Source organism: Salmo salar, chromosome ssa07 (assembly GCF_905237065.1).
Source record: "Salmo salar chromosome ssa07, Ssal_v3.1, whole genome shotgun sequence".
Taxonomy (NCBI): Eukaryota; Metazoa; Chordata; class Actinopteri; order Salmoniformes; family Salmonidae; genus Salmo; species Salmo salar.
In genome coordinates, this window is record NC_059448.1 from 26841897 (window position 1) to 26855334 (window position 13438).

The 13438-nt window shown below is 40.5% G+C and overlaps 1 protein-coding gene across 2 annotated transcripts in view; it reads left to right on the forward strand.

Annotated features, from left to right (window-relative positions):
• Window positions 1–8939: 8939 nt before the first annotated feature.
• Window positions 8940–13438, forward strand: part of arhgef40 (Rho guanine nucleotide exchange factor (GEF) 40) — a 39238-nt gene continuing 34739 nt past the window's right edge. The window contains exon 1 of one of the 2 annotated variants that reach the window (XM_045721818.1): window positions 8940–9345. In XM_045721818.1, coding sequence (XP_045577774.1) covers window positions 9343–9345 — 3 coding nt within the window. In that variant the 5' untranslated portion in view covers window positions 8940–9342. The remainder of the gene's footprint in view (window positions 9346–13438) is intronic. The other variant, XM_045721817.1, reaches the window with a different exon arrangement.

Below are 13438 nucleotides of genomic sequence, written 5' to 3' on the forward strand. Positions count from 1 at the left end.
TTGCACAGTGAAGCTAAAATGTGTACATTTTGCTCTATATTCAAATGTTTCATATGAGGCGACAATACAGAATGTCAGCTTATATTTGAGGGTATTTTCATACATATCTGTTTTACCGATTAGAAATGAAAGCACTATGTATCTAGTCCCCCATTTGAAAAAGTCTTTGGACAAATTCACTTATAGTGTACAAAAGTAGTCAAAAGTTGAGTATTTGTTACCATATTCATAGCACGCAATGACTACATCAAGCTTGTGACTCAAAACTTGTTGGATGCATTTGCAGTTTGCTTTGTTTGCGTTTCGGATTATGTTTTAACCAACAGGAACTAAATGGTGAATAATTTATTGTCACTTACAGTAAATGAGATCAGAAGATGTTTCTGAACACTTCTACGTGAATGTGGATGCTACCATGATTATGGATAATCATGAATTATAAATAAAATGCTAACCTCTTTAATATACCAATATCATGGTAGGTTATGTAAGGTATGTCAGTCTGCCACCAGACTATGACGGAGTGTACTCTTTTGAACGGTTTGTCTCGATTGTATTGACTATGTTTTATTGTGTTGATACTTTGTGTATTTTGCCTGTAAACATCTCCTGAAAAGTGCTATACAAAACAATGTATGGTCATTAGTGTCTCTTTCTAATGTCTCTCAAATACAATAGATTTTTCTTTGTCAAGCTGTCATTAATTTAACTGTGGTGCATAATCTATTTCCTAGAAAAAGTTTGTGAACCGTACAGTATGTCCTAATCATTGGTGACCACGGGAGGTCGCTGTTACATTTTGTAAGGCTGTTTGTACTGGTGAGAAATGGGACAATTCAGTATGCCTACATAACATTGTTGCAACCATATTCCCAGGGCCGGATTAAGAAATCATAGGCACACACACACTTCCCGACACACCATCATTTTCTGTAAACAAATCCGTGCACTAAGATGCAATTCGATGCGTGGTAAATGTACTATTGAAGAAAAAGCCCCTTTATAATAAAGCCATAATCCAATTTGCAATGTGGCATAGGCTACAGTTGAGCAGAGGCGTTTTTACGATTTCCACTCATGGGGAACATTTGTTCAGGGTCCAGAAGGGAAAAAAACCTTTTAAAAATGCATTTCATGCAATTCTACGTCATTTACATGGTAGAAGACATTAGCTGAATCTTTTTTAATACCACACAAATGACCGAAATGAGTGGTTACTCTGACACAGACAAATTGAGATCAATCTGGTTTGGAATTTAAACAAACAATCACCCAGACCAATGGAACACACAGATTGTGCAATAATAGGAGGCAATGTGTACAGCATATACTGTATATATTATAGGCTACAGTATGCTAGGGGAGACTGGGGATAGTTGTAACACTCCCAATATCTCTAATCAGGAACAAGCTACAATCATGTGACTCACTGTGCCGATAGTCCGTTTAGTCCTCAACCCTCATGTGAAGAAGCAAGACCCTGTGATAGACTCTGCAGATTCGATTGACGAAAATCTGATTTTGAGGTACAAAATTCTTTTTTTGACCGAATTTTTTTGTTGTTGATGGTATCCCCTGCTTTGTCATTAGATTCACCAAACCTATATCAGGTTTATAACCAGTGTGTGTAGATATATTTGATGTAAGTTAGCAAATGCTAAAGTTTGAACATGTGGCTAAAATTGAAGATAGCTAATGGCTGCAAGGGTCAGGGTTAGTTGTAACAAGCCTAAGAAGGTCTGGGTTCTGGGAATGCAAATTATGGGCCCACCAAGCCTTGGTGTATTCATTTGTTTTTTCCATTAGGGACACCACAAACATTCAATTGTTTAATCCAGATGTTGTTGTTTAGTTGTCAGATGTTGTTGTTTAGTTGAGAAGGGCCAGTTAATGGATCATATTATTATATTATTTCTGCTGCACAAAATGGTAAACATGGCAATGTTGTTCTCATGTTCTCAATAAAAGCTTATAATATTTTGTTGCATGTCATGATATATGATTTTTTTTTCAAACTGTTCAATTTCACCCCAAGCCCTGTTACAACTGACCGGGGAGGTGGGATAAATTGTAACATTTCATTCGTTGTATGTGTCACGCTGGTATAAAGGGATCGGGAGACAGGCGCAGGAATGCGTAATAGGGGTTTTTATTTACTCAAATTACCACGTGCCATGTCGTGGCACGGGGACGAAGACCAAACAAACACGTATACAAAACACAGGGTTGAAACCCAAGCAAAATAGCGAGGACTACCTCGAATAAATACACCGAGGCGAGACCCGTAACACACACAATGATACCACACAGGACGAGACTCGTAATCATCTGCGCAATACAAGCGGCATGAAAGCCAAAACAAAACAGCACAGGTACTCACACAACCAACGGACATTGGAACAATAATCTACAAGACAATGTTGAACAAATGGCACACTTATACAATTACTAATCAGGAGAATATGGGACCAGGTGTGCGTAATGACAGTTCAGTTCCTAGAGGCCGGTGACGTAGACCTCCGAAACTGGTGCACGGAATGAGCAACAGTACCGGAATGAGCAACAGTACCGGAGGGATCCGTGACAGTATGAACCAAAAATTGTCAAAGACTCCAACCACCCTAGTCATAGACTGTTCTCTCTGCTACTGCACAGCAAGCGGTTCTGGAGTGCCAAGTCTAGGTCCAAAAGGCTTCTTAACAGCTTCTGCCCCCAAGCCACAAGATTGCTGAGCAATTAATCAAATGGCTACCCGGACTATTTGCATTGACGCCCCCTCCCCCCTTTTTTTTACTCTGCTGCTACTCGCTGTAAATTATCTATGCATAGTCACTTTACCCCTTCCTACATGTACATATTACCTCAATTACCTCGATTATTAACCTGTATCCCCGCACATTGACTTGGTACCCCCTCTATATAGCCTTGTTATTGTTATTTTATTGTTACTGTTTTATTTTTTTACCTTAGTTTATTTAGTAAATATTTTCTTAACTCTTATTTTTCTTAACTGGATTGTTGATTAAGGGCTTGTAAATCAACATTTTACGTTAAGGTCTACCTACACCTGTTGTATTTCGATTTATAGAGATAACACCTATACCCATTTGTAACAGACAGATGGAAGCTGTTCCTATCACATTTTGAATGTAGTTGCTCAAACAATTTCTGAGAAATTTACAAAAATGCTAAAAGTGTTACAACCATCCCCAGTCTTCCCTAGTACATACAATTTCCAGTAGCACACTGACTCATGCACTCACCTAATAACGATGATGAAGCCATAGGCTACTACTCACGGTGATGGCCGATCCGCACGTCTTGGCAATAGCCTATTTCAAGATGAGATACTTTGAAAAACAGTGCTGCTGTTTGCAAAAAATTGAGAGCTGTTGGTTCTACAGACAGATTAGTCTGCTCTTTTAAGCAGTAGGCATTTGCTTTCCAAACTGTACGTTTTTCCCGCTACTGTATATTAACAATTTGCAAAAGGCAATCAGACAGACCAACCATAGAAATATCATCCATAGATGGCAGTACTCATTCAGGTCAGGACTGGCAGCCATTGCTAGTGTACCAATCAGTTTAATAGTCAAATTGCCAGGGTAAGAGGTTCCAAAACCCTTCTATGGAACACATGTCTATGGCCACAATGCAACAGGCTGTATATGGGGTGTGCATGCTGGCCAGCCTTCCTAATTGAGGGCAACCCGTAACTGCCGAAATAAAGGAAACACTTGCGTAAATGAGGGATACAAATATGTCATGGTGTGGTGTATTTTTCCTGGCATGGTTTAGGCCCCCTTGTAGAATCTATGCCAAGGCACATTGAAGATGTTCTGGCAGCTCGTGGTGGCCAAACACCCTTTTAAGACATTATCTTGCTGTTTTCTTTATTTAGGCAGTTGCCTGTATTTACTTGTGATCAGATTTAATACAGAGGTTTTTTTTAAATGAATGATCCTCTGTGGCTAAATTATGTTCTCTGGTGTATTTTGAACATTGAGAGCAGACTCATGTGGTTGGATGAAAAATATATCATATATATATATATATATATATATATTCCTCTTGGGCCCCCTACGGGTTTGGGCCCTAACTCTGACTCACACAATTGACCAGTCAAATGTATTTATTATGCAGTTGTTTTTTTATTTATCACAAGCAATAGATATTAGACCGGTGGAAATCTGTCCTTTGGTCTGCAGAGTCCAAATGTGAGATTTTTGGTTCCAACCACCATGTCTTTGTGAGATGCAGAGTAGGTGAATGAATGATCTCTGCATGTGTGGTTCCCACCGTGAAGCATGGAGGAGGAGGTGTGATGGTGTTTTGCTGGTGACACTGTCTGTGATTTATTTAGAATTCAAGACATACTTAACCAGCATGGCTACCACAGCATTCTGCAGTGAAATGCCATCTCATCTGGTTTGCGCTTAGTGAGGGGGACTAACATTTGTTTTTCAACAGGACAATGACCCAACAAGCTGTGTAAGGGCAATTTGACCAAGAAGGAGAGTGATGGAGTGCTGCATCAGATGACCTGGCCTCCACAATCACCCGAACCTCAACCCAATTGAGATGGTTTGGGATGAGTTGGACCTCAGAGCGAAGGAAAAGCAGCCAACAAATGCTCAGCATATGGGGGAACTCCTTCAAGACTGTTGGAAAAGCATGCCAGGTGAAGCTGGTTGATAAATAAAATCCAAATAACTTCACAGATCTTCATTGTAAAGGGTTTAACCTCTCTGGGGTATGTGGGACGCTAGCGTCCCACCTGCGGGACACACTATTCAACAGCCAGTGAAATAGCAGGGCGCCAAATTCAAAACAACAAAAACCTCATAATTCAAATTTCTCAAACATACAACAAATATATCCCATTTTAAAGATACACTTCTCGTTAATCCAACCACATTGTCCGATTTCAAAAAGGCTTTATGGCGAAAGCATAACATTAGATTATGTTAGGACAGCGCCTAGACAAGAAAAACCACACAGCAATTTTCCAAGCTAGGAGAGGTATCACAAAAAAACAGAAATACAGCTAAAATGAATCACTAACCTTTGATGACCTTCATCAGATGGCACTCATAGGACTTCATGTTACACAATGCATGTATGTTTTGCTTGATAAAGTTCATATTTATATCCAAAAACCCCATTTTACATTGGCGTGTAATGTTCAGAAATGTTTTGCTTCCCAAAACTTCCGGAAATACTCATAAACGTTGATCAAATATTCAACTGTTATTCAAAGAATTATAGATACACTTCTGCCTAATGCTTTCAAAAAAGCTTTACCGCAAAAGCAAATTTTGCAATAATCTGAGTACAGCGCTCAGATATCAAAACAAGCCATACAGATACCCACCATTTTGGAGTCAACAGAAATGACAAAAATTACATTCTAAATATTCACTTACCTTTGATGATCCTCATCGGAATGCACTCCCAGGAATCCCAGTTCCAGAATAAATGTTTGTTTTGTTCGATAAAGTTCATCTTTATGTCCAAATACCTCCATTTTGTTCGCTCGTTCAGTCGAGTAATCCAAATCCACTGTGTTCGTGCAGTGAGTTCAGACGAAAGTCCAAAAAGTTATATTACAGTTCGTAGAAACATGTCAAACGATGTATAGAATCAATCTTTAGGATGTTTTTATCATAAATCTTCCATAATCTTCCAACCGGACAATTCCTTTGTCTTCAGAAATGAAAAGGAACACAGCTAACTCTCACGTGAGTGTGCACGATTGAGCTCATGTCATTTTCTCAGTCATCTGATTCCAATGGCTCTTATTCTCTCCCCATTCACAGTAGAAGCATGAAACAACATTCTAAAGACTGTTGACATCTAGTGGAAGCCTTAGGAAGTTCAAAATGACCCCATTGACACTGTATACTGGATAAGGAATCACTTGAAAAACTACAAACCTCAGATTTCCACACTTCCTGGTTGGATTTTTACTCAGGTTTTTGCCTGCCAAGTTTTTTTTTCACATTTTGTTACAAGTTTTAGAAACTTCAGAGTGTTCTTCTATCCAAATCTACTAATAATATGCATATCCTACCTTCTGGGCCTGAGAAGAAGGCAGTTTACTACGGGCACGCTTTTCATCCGGACGTCAAAATACTGCCCCCTACCCCGATGAAGTTAAACACTGTTTCCCATGCTTGTTCAATGAACCATGAGCAATTAATGAACATACACCTGTGGAATGGTCGTTAAGACACTAACAGCTTACAGACGGTAGGCAACTAAGGTCACAGTTATGAAAACTTAGGACACTAAAGAGGCCCTTCTACTGACTCTGAAAAACACCAAAACAAAGGGTCTGTGCCTTAGGCATACTGCAAGGAGGCATGAGGACTGCAGATGTGGCCAGGGCAATAAATTGCAATGTCCGTACTGTGAGACGCCTAAGACAGCGCTACAGGGAGACAGGACGGACAGCTGATCGTCCTCGCAGTGGCAGACCACGTGTAACAACACCTGCACAGGATCGGTACATCTGAACATCACACCTGTGTGACAGGTACAGGATGGCAACAACAACTGCCCAAGTTACACCAGGAATGCACAATCCCTCTATCAGTGCTCAGACTGTCCGCAATAGGCTGAGAGAGGTTGGACTGAGGGCTTGTAGGCCTGTTGTAACGTTGGTCCTCACCAGACATCACCGGTAACAACGTTGTCTATGGGCACAAACCCACCGTCGCTGGACCAGATAGAACTGGCAAAAAGTGCTCTTCACTGACGAGTCGTGGTTTTGTTTCACCAGGGGTGATGGTTGGATTCGCGTTTATCGTCGAAGGCATGAGTGTTACACCGAGGCCTGTACTCCGGAGAGGGATCGATTTGGAGGTGGAGTGTCCATCATGGTCTGGGGCGGTGTGTCACAACATCATCGGACTGAGCTTGTTGTCATTGCAGGCAATCTCAACGCTGTGCGTTACAGGGAAGACATCCTCCTCCCTCATGTGGTACCCTTCCTGCAGGCTCATCCTGACATGACCCTCCAGCATGACAATGTCACCAGCCATACTGCTCGTTCTGTGCGTTTCCTGCAAGACATGAATGTCAGTGTTCTGCCATGGCCAGCGAAGAGCCCAGATCTCAATCCCATTGAGCACGTCTGGGACCTGTTGGATTGGAGGGCGAGGGCCATTCCCCCCAGAAATGTCCGGGAACTTGCAGGTGCCTTGGTGGTAGAGTGGGGTAACATCTCACAGCAAGAACTGGCAAATCTGGTGCAGTCTCTGAGGTGGAGATGCACTGTAGTACTTAATGCAGCTGGTGGCCACACCAGATACTGACTGTTACTTTTGATTTTTGACCCCCACCCCCTTTGTTCAGGGACATATTAGTCAATTTCTGTTAGTCACATGTCTGTGGAACTTGTTCAGTTTGTCTCAGTTGTTGAATCTTGTTATGTTCATACAAATATTTACACATGTTAAGTTTGCTTTAAATAAACGCAGTTGACAGTGAGAGGACGTTTCTTTTTTTTGCTGAGTTTATATATACAGTTAAAGTCGGAAGTTTACATACACTGAGGTTGGAGTCATTAAAACTCATTTTTCAACCATTCCACAAATTTCTTGTTAACAAACTATAGTTTTGGCAAGCCAGTTGGGACATCTACTTTGTGCATGACACAAGTCATTTTTCCAACAATTGTTTACAGACAGATTATTTCACTTATTGTATCACAATTCCAGTGGGTCAGAAGTTTACATACACTAAGTTGACTGTGCCTTTAAAGAGCTTGGAAAATTCCAGAAAATTATGTTATGGCTTTAGAAGCTTCTAATAGGTCAAGGTGTATGTATACTTCTGACTTCAACTGTATATGTAATATATACTGTATATATTTCATAAAACATATATATATATATATATATATATATATATATATATATATATATATATATATATATATATATATATATTTACATTTTGTTATTTTTTTGCTGCCTCTTGGTCCAGGGGCTTCAGCCCCAGTAAACCCCTGCATTAATCCAGCCCTGCATATTCCCATTCTCATTCATTCAAAACAACATTGTATTGTAAAACTTGTATACAAAATAATCTGTTTTCAGAATAATTGATTTGGATGAGAGGTGCATCAGCAAGAGGTGCAGTGCATTCGGAAAATATTCAGACACCTTTACTTTTTTCACATTTTGTTACATTACAGCCTTGTTCTAAAATGGATTATATGTTTTTTTCCCTCATCAATCTACACACATTACCCCATAATGACAAAGCGAAAACTGTTATTTAGATATATTTTTTAAATGTATTAAATAAAAAACGGAAATCTCATATTTACTTCAGTATTCAGACTCTTTACTCAGTACTTTGTTGAAGCACCTTTGACAGCGATTAATAACACGTTCAGCACTAGAATACATTTTTGGCTGCTTGGCTGCTTGACTATTAAACTCGGTTAACTAAAATCTCGCGTAATTGGTCACTATCTGGCCAATATGGGTTCGCTATTTTACACTAGGTCTACAGTGGGCACCCAAGTATATCATCTATTCTAGATATTAAACATCATTTTGTATAAGGAATAAGAGGTACAATCCCTGTATGTAAGGACAACATGATTCTCTGTGAAATAAATACAAAATATCCTACCTGCATGGTCTTAAAGTTTGGAACCATTACCATCTACGAGTACTTTGAATGCATGTTTTATGATAAAGTTTCAAAGTGGGCGTGTAATGCCTATGCCTATAAACCAAGAAAATGTAGGTTAATTGAACGAGCAAATATCAAATGCGCTAATCATGGTATAAAATTAGCATCAATAAATATAACGTAATTACATGTGGGTGGAGTGACAACGTTTGATTGTTTATTCATTTCTTTAACGCTGGAGGAAAAAATGGAAAGTTTGAGTGTAGCCCCGGCGGTTGAAAGTCAGACTGTAGCTCTCTTGTTAACTGTGTGAGGCGCACGGAGAGAGGGAGGATAGGGAGGGGTGTGGGACCAACATTAGGAGACAGGGAGGATAAAAACAATTTGTACACGCTTGCCTTGCAGAATCGGAAATAACGGCAGAGGCGGAGATTGACGGGGAAGACCGTGCGACGCCAATCATACTGTTTTCTCTTGCATGTTGTCTGTGAAACAAAAGTTCTCAGTCATAACCGACAACACACTACCCGACCACGTTGCGGGACTACAACGGATTTAACGCGCCATTGGAATAGGGGAATATTCTTGCGTGGAGACATTTATATAGTCTCTATAGCAGTGGATGGTTGGAGGAAGCGGGTCCAGGAAAGTCACAGACTACAATGTAGGCAGCCCAGCCGGAGTCATATCATGGTAAGGCCCTTCTGTTCTGCAGACTGTAGTCTAGGTATGTAGAAACAGGCGGCCATAGTTTCCTGCCTGGCCTGCTTCTATACCTGAAACAACTATAATGGAAAATAATGCAGTTTTAACGAAATGATAAAGCAAGTTAAAGCATATATTATTTGATGTTATAGGCCTATAGACTATAGAGTAGGCTATAGGCTATTCTTACTATTGTCCTAGACATAGCCTATGTATCAGTATAATCACGACTTTGTAAATGGAACGTTGCAGTTCAGTTTAATTTTACCGCTGTTCCCCATCAACCTACCTTAGGTCAATATTTAGGTTTAGGAACTTAGATGTAGGTTTTTATCTTTGGTAAGCAGAAGTTAAAGCTGTATGCTACATATTAGGGCTAAATGGTGATGATAGGAATAGTCTTCTCCATGTTTTCATCGTTATGTCTATTTTGAGACTGGATCATTAAGAAGGAGTGAGCAATGTAACGGTCACCAAGACCTTCTCTCTGTATAACAATACCGCTACTGTTCTTCTTTGACACCCAGACTTCAATTGTTACCACTAGTTTTGACAAACTGACAGAGACAGGGCGAGACAGAGAGAGGGGGGGGGAGTGGAGTGGAGACAGACAGACATAGAGAGAGATAAACAGGCTCACAGAGAGAGAAACAGAGAGGGAGAGAGAGAGAGAGAGAGAGAGAGAGAGAGAGAGGGACAGAATTAGCTCTTTTACGGTTTCTCCTGCTGTGGACTGGGTGGAGCCGCCTGGCAACTGTGAGACAGAGACAGACAGAAAGAGTGAGTGAGAGAGGAGAGAACGAGGGAGAAAGAGAGAGGGGAAGGGGGTGGGGACTTTTAGGAGAACTTGGAGAGTAGCGACAGTGGTTTGGGTGATGACGCATTTTCCACATTGGACCTGAAATAAAGAAAGAGAGGGAGTGAGAAAGAAAGAACAAGGGATGGAGGGAATGCAGGGGAGTGAGAACATGAGTAGAGGGATTTTATTTCTCTGTTTATGAAGAGGAGAGTTTGGAGGAGAGATGGAGAGGGGGATGGAAACACCACTTGCGCCACTAAACCTCAACTTGATCTATTTCTCTCTTTTTTCTGTCATTCTTCTTTCTCTCTTTCTCTCTTTCTTTCTTTCTCTCTCTCTCTCTCACACACATGCACACATGAAAAATTGCATGTAATATTACATGCAAACGTGACACTGATGCAAGCATACAAACACACACACATGCAACTGACGCAAGCGTACACACACACACACACACACACACACACACACACACACACACACACACACACACACACACACACACACACACACACACACAAACACACACACACACTGAGAGTAATTCTCAGTACCAGACAGCATTCCATAGCCTTGTCTCTAGTTATTTTGAAACACTTAGGGGACATGCCAGGCTGACCAATCAAGGCAAGGGGAAAATCACAAGACAAACTGTGATGAAAGGCTGAGATGAGGCAAAGACAGGGATGAGGAGGAGAGGTGACAGAATGAGAATGATGGTGACGCGAATCCAGCATAACAATTATTAATTTGTAGACAAACTGGAATTAAAGCCAGACTAAGTCAGTGGTACGAAAGATACATCTCCTTCAAATGTTGATATTTAGTTACATTGATAACCAAACACAATTCAATAGCACTTTTGCAATGCAGTAAATAGCCTATTAACTATTAACAAATTAACAAATTATATGTTGGATTAACATCTCCAACTAAACCCCAAATAAAAGTTAAAGAATAGGATTAAGCCAGTGGCTCAGATGAAACTACACAAGCATTAGATATCCTGTAAATGTCGATATTCAATATGACTGTTGTAATACAGTAAGTAAATAGGCTAAAGTTAAGGCTATCTTACAAACTATATAACAATATTTATTCAACCTTGTAAGTAGTAACGCATCCATGGCCACATTCTGAGGCTACTGTAACTATAAATGTCTTCTTATGTAATCATAGAAAGCGTTCCTGTTCAAGGATGCATGCAAATGTCGCAGGTTTGTGAAGATCTTCATAATTGCCACAATAATCTGCGCAGAATCTCAAACTGCATTAATCGCTTGCACTACGTACTTTTAATGTAATCAACTGCAATCCAGGTCATTTGGTTGTGCTATTAGATGAAGCATAGTGACAACACATTAAGTTGTTGTATTAAAACAAAATACCTGACATTGTTTTTTCAATGGAATTTGGCTGTGCTTTCAAATGGTTGAAAGGACAGTGATAAAACATTGAGAATTCTACAAACTTCTTGCTGTCTTTTTGAGTGGGTGAATAAAGGTTGTAATCTCGTTTGTAAATGTCTCAACCAAATATTACCCAGATTTCCACGTTGAAATGACGTGGTGTGCCCAGTGGGTTTCCTCCTCATGGTTTTTGTTATTTATGGGGATTCAGGAGAGGAAATCAGTGTCTTATAGACTGCCTTCCATCTCACTCTCACTCACTCCCTCCCTTTCTATCTCCCTCGCTTCATCCCTCTAGCTTTCTACATCTGGTTTATATCACTATTGTTTCCCATCGATCTCTCCAAGTAGTTTAGCCTCCCCCTTCTCTCGCTCTTAGCCCCATCTCTCTCTCTCTTGTTCTCTCTCTTAACCCTTTTTTTACACTCTCGTACTCTCTCTCTCTCCACCTATGCCTTTACTCCTGCACTCTTTCATCTCCCTCTCTCTCTCTCTCTCTCTCTCTCTCTCTCAACCCTCTCTCTCCCACTCTCTCGCTTCGTCTCTCCACCTCTGACTTTTCCTCTGCACTCTTTTATCTCCCCCTCTCTCCCTTTTCTCTTTCTCTGCCAAGCATCTGTTTGGAGGGCTCCTCTAGCCTGTCTTCCGTTCCAGGGCTGTGTGCTGCATGCAGGAGAGAAAGACAGGAAGTCTGACGGAAGAATGACATACCCGTGCCCTGACCATGCAGAGGCCTCCAGAATAATCATTACAGAGTACACACACACACATATGGACACACGTATGCACAGTGCTGTGAAAAAGTATTTGCCCCCTTTTGGACTTTCTTTATTTTTGCGTATTTTGGACACTGAATGTTTTTAGATCTTCAACCAAAACCTAATATAAGATAAAGGGAACCTGAGTGAAGAAATAACACAAGATTTTGATCCTTATTTTAATTATGTTATAAACAAAGTCATGTAACACCCAATACCCCTGTGTGAAAAAGTAATTGCCCCCTTACACTCAACAACTAGAGTGACATCTTTAGCTGCAATGGCTGCAACCAAACAGTTCCTGTAGTTGTTCAGTCTCTCACATCTCTGTGGAGGAATTTTTGCAGGACTGCTTAGCGACATTTGAGGGTTTTTGAGCATGAACTGCTCATTTCTGGTCCTGCCACAACATTTTAATCGGGTATAGGTCTGGGCTTTGACTTCCTTGTATGTTTTGAATCAGTGTCTTGCTGCATGGTCCAGCTGTGCTATAGCTTCTGCTCACGGATGGATTGCCTGAATGCATGGTTCCTTCAATGATGGAAAGTCGTCCAGGTTCTGAGGCAAGCCTAACACTGCATTCCATAGTAAGAGCCTCATACCAACGGTCAAGCATGGTGGTGGAAGTGTGATGGTTTGCTGCCTCAGGACCTGAACGACTTGCCATCATTGAGGGAACCATGAATGCGGCTCTGTATCAGTTCATTCTGAAGGAGAATGTCAGGCCATCCGTCCGTGATCTGAAGCGCACCTGAGCCATGCATTTCTCCACAGCGATGTGAGTGAATGATCAACAACTACAGGAAGTGTTTTGTTGCATTCATTGTAGCTAAAAGAGGCACAACCTGTTATTGGGTATAAGGAGGCAATTCTTTTTTCACACAGGGGCATTGGGTGTTGCATATCTCTGTTAATAAAATACCAATAATTATCAATATGTTGTGTTATTTATTCACTCAGGTTCCCTTTATCTAATATTAGGTTATGGGTGAAGATATACAAACATTCAGTGTAAAAAAAAAAACATACAAAAATAGACAAAAACAGAAAGGGGGAAATACTTTTTTCACAGCACTTTATGCACACAGTCACACACATACGGATAAAACACA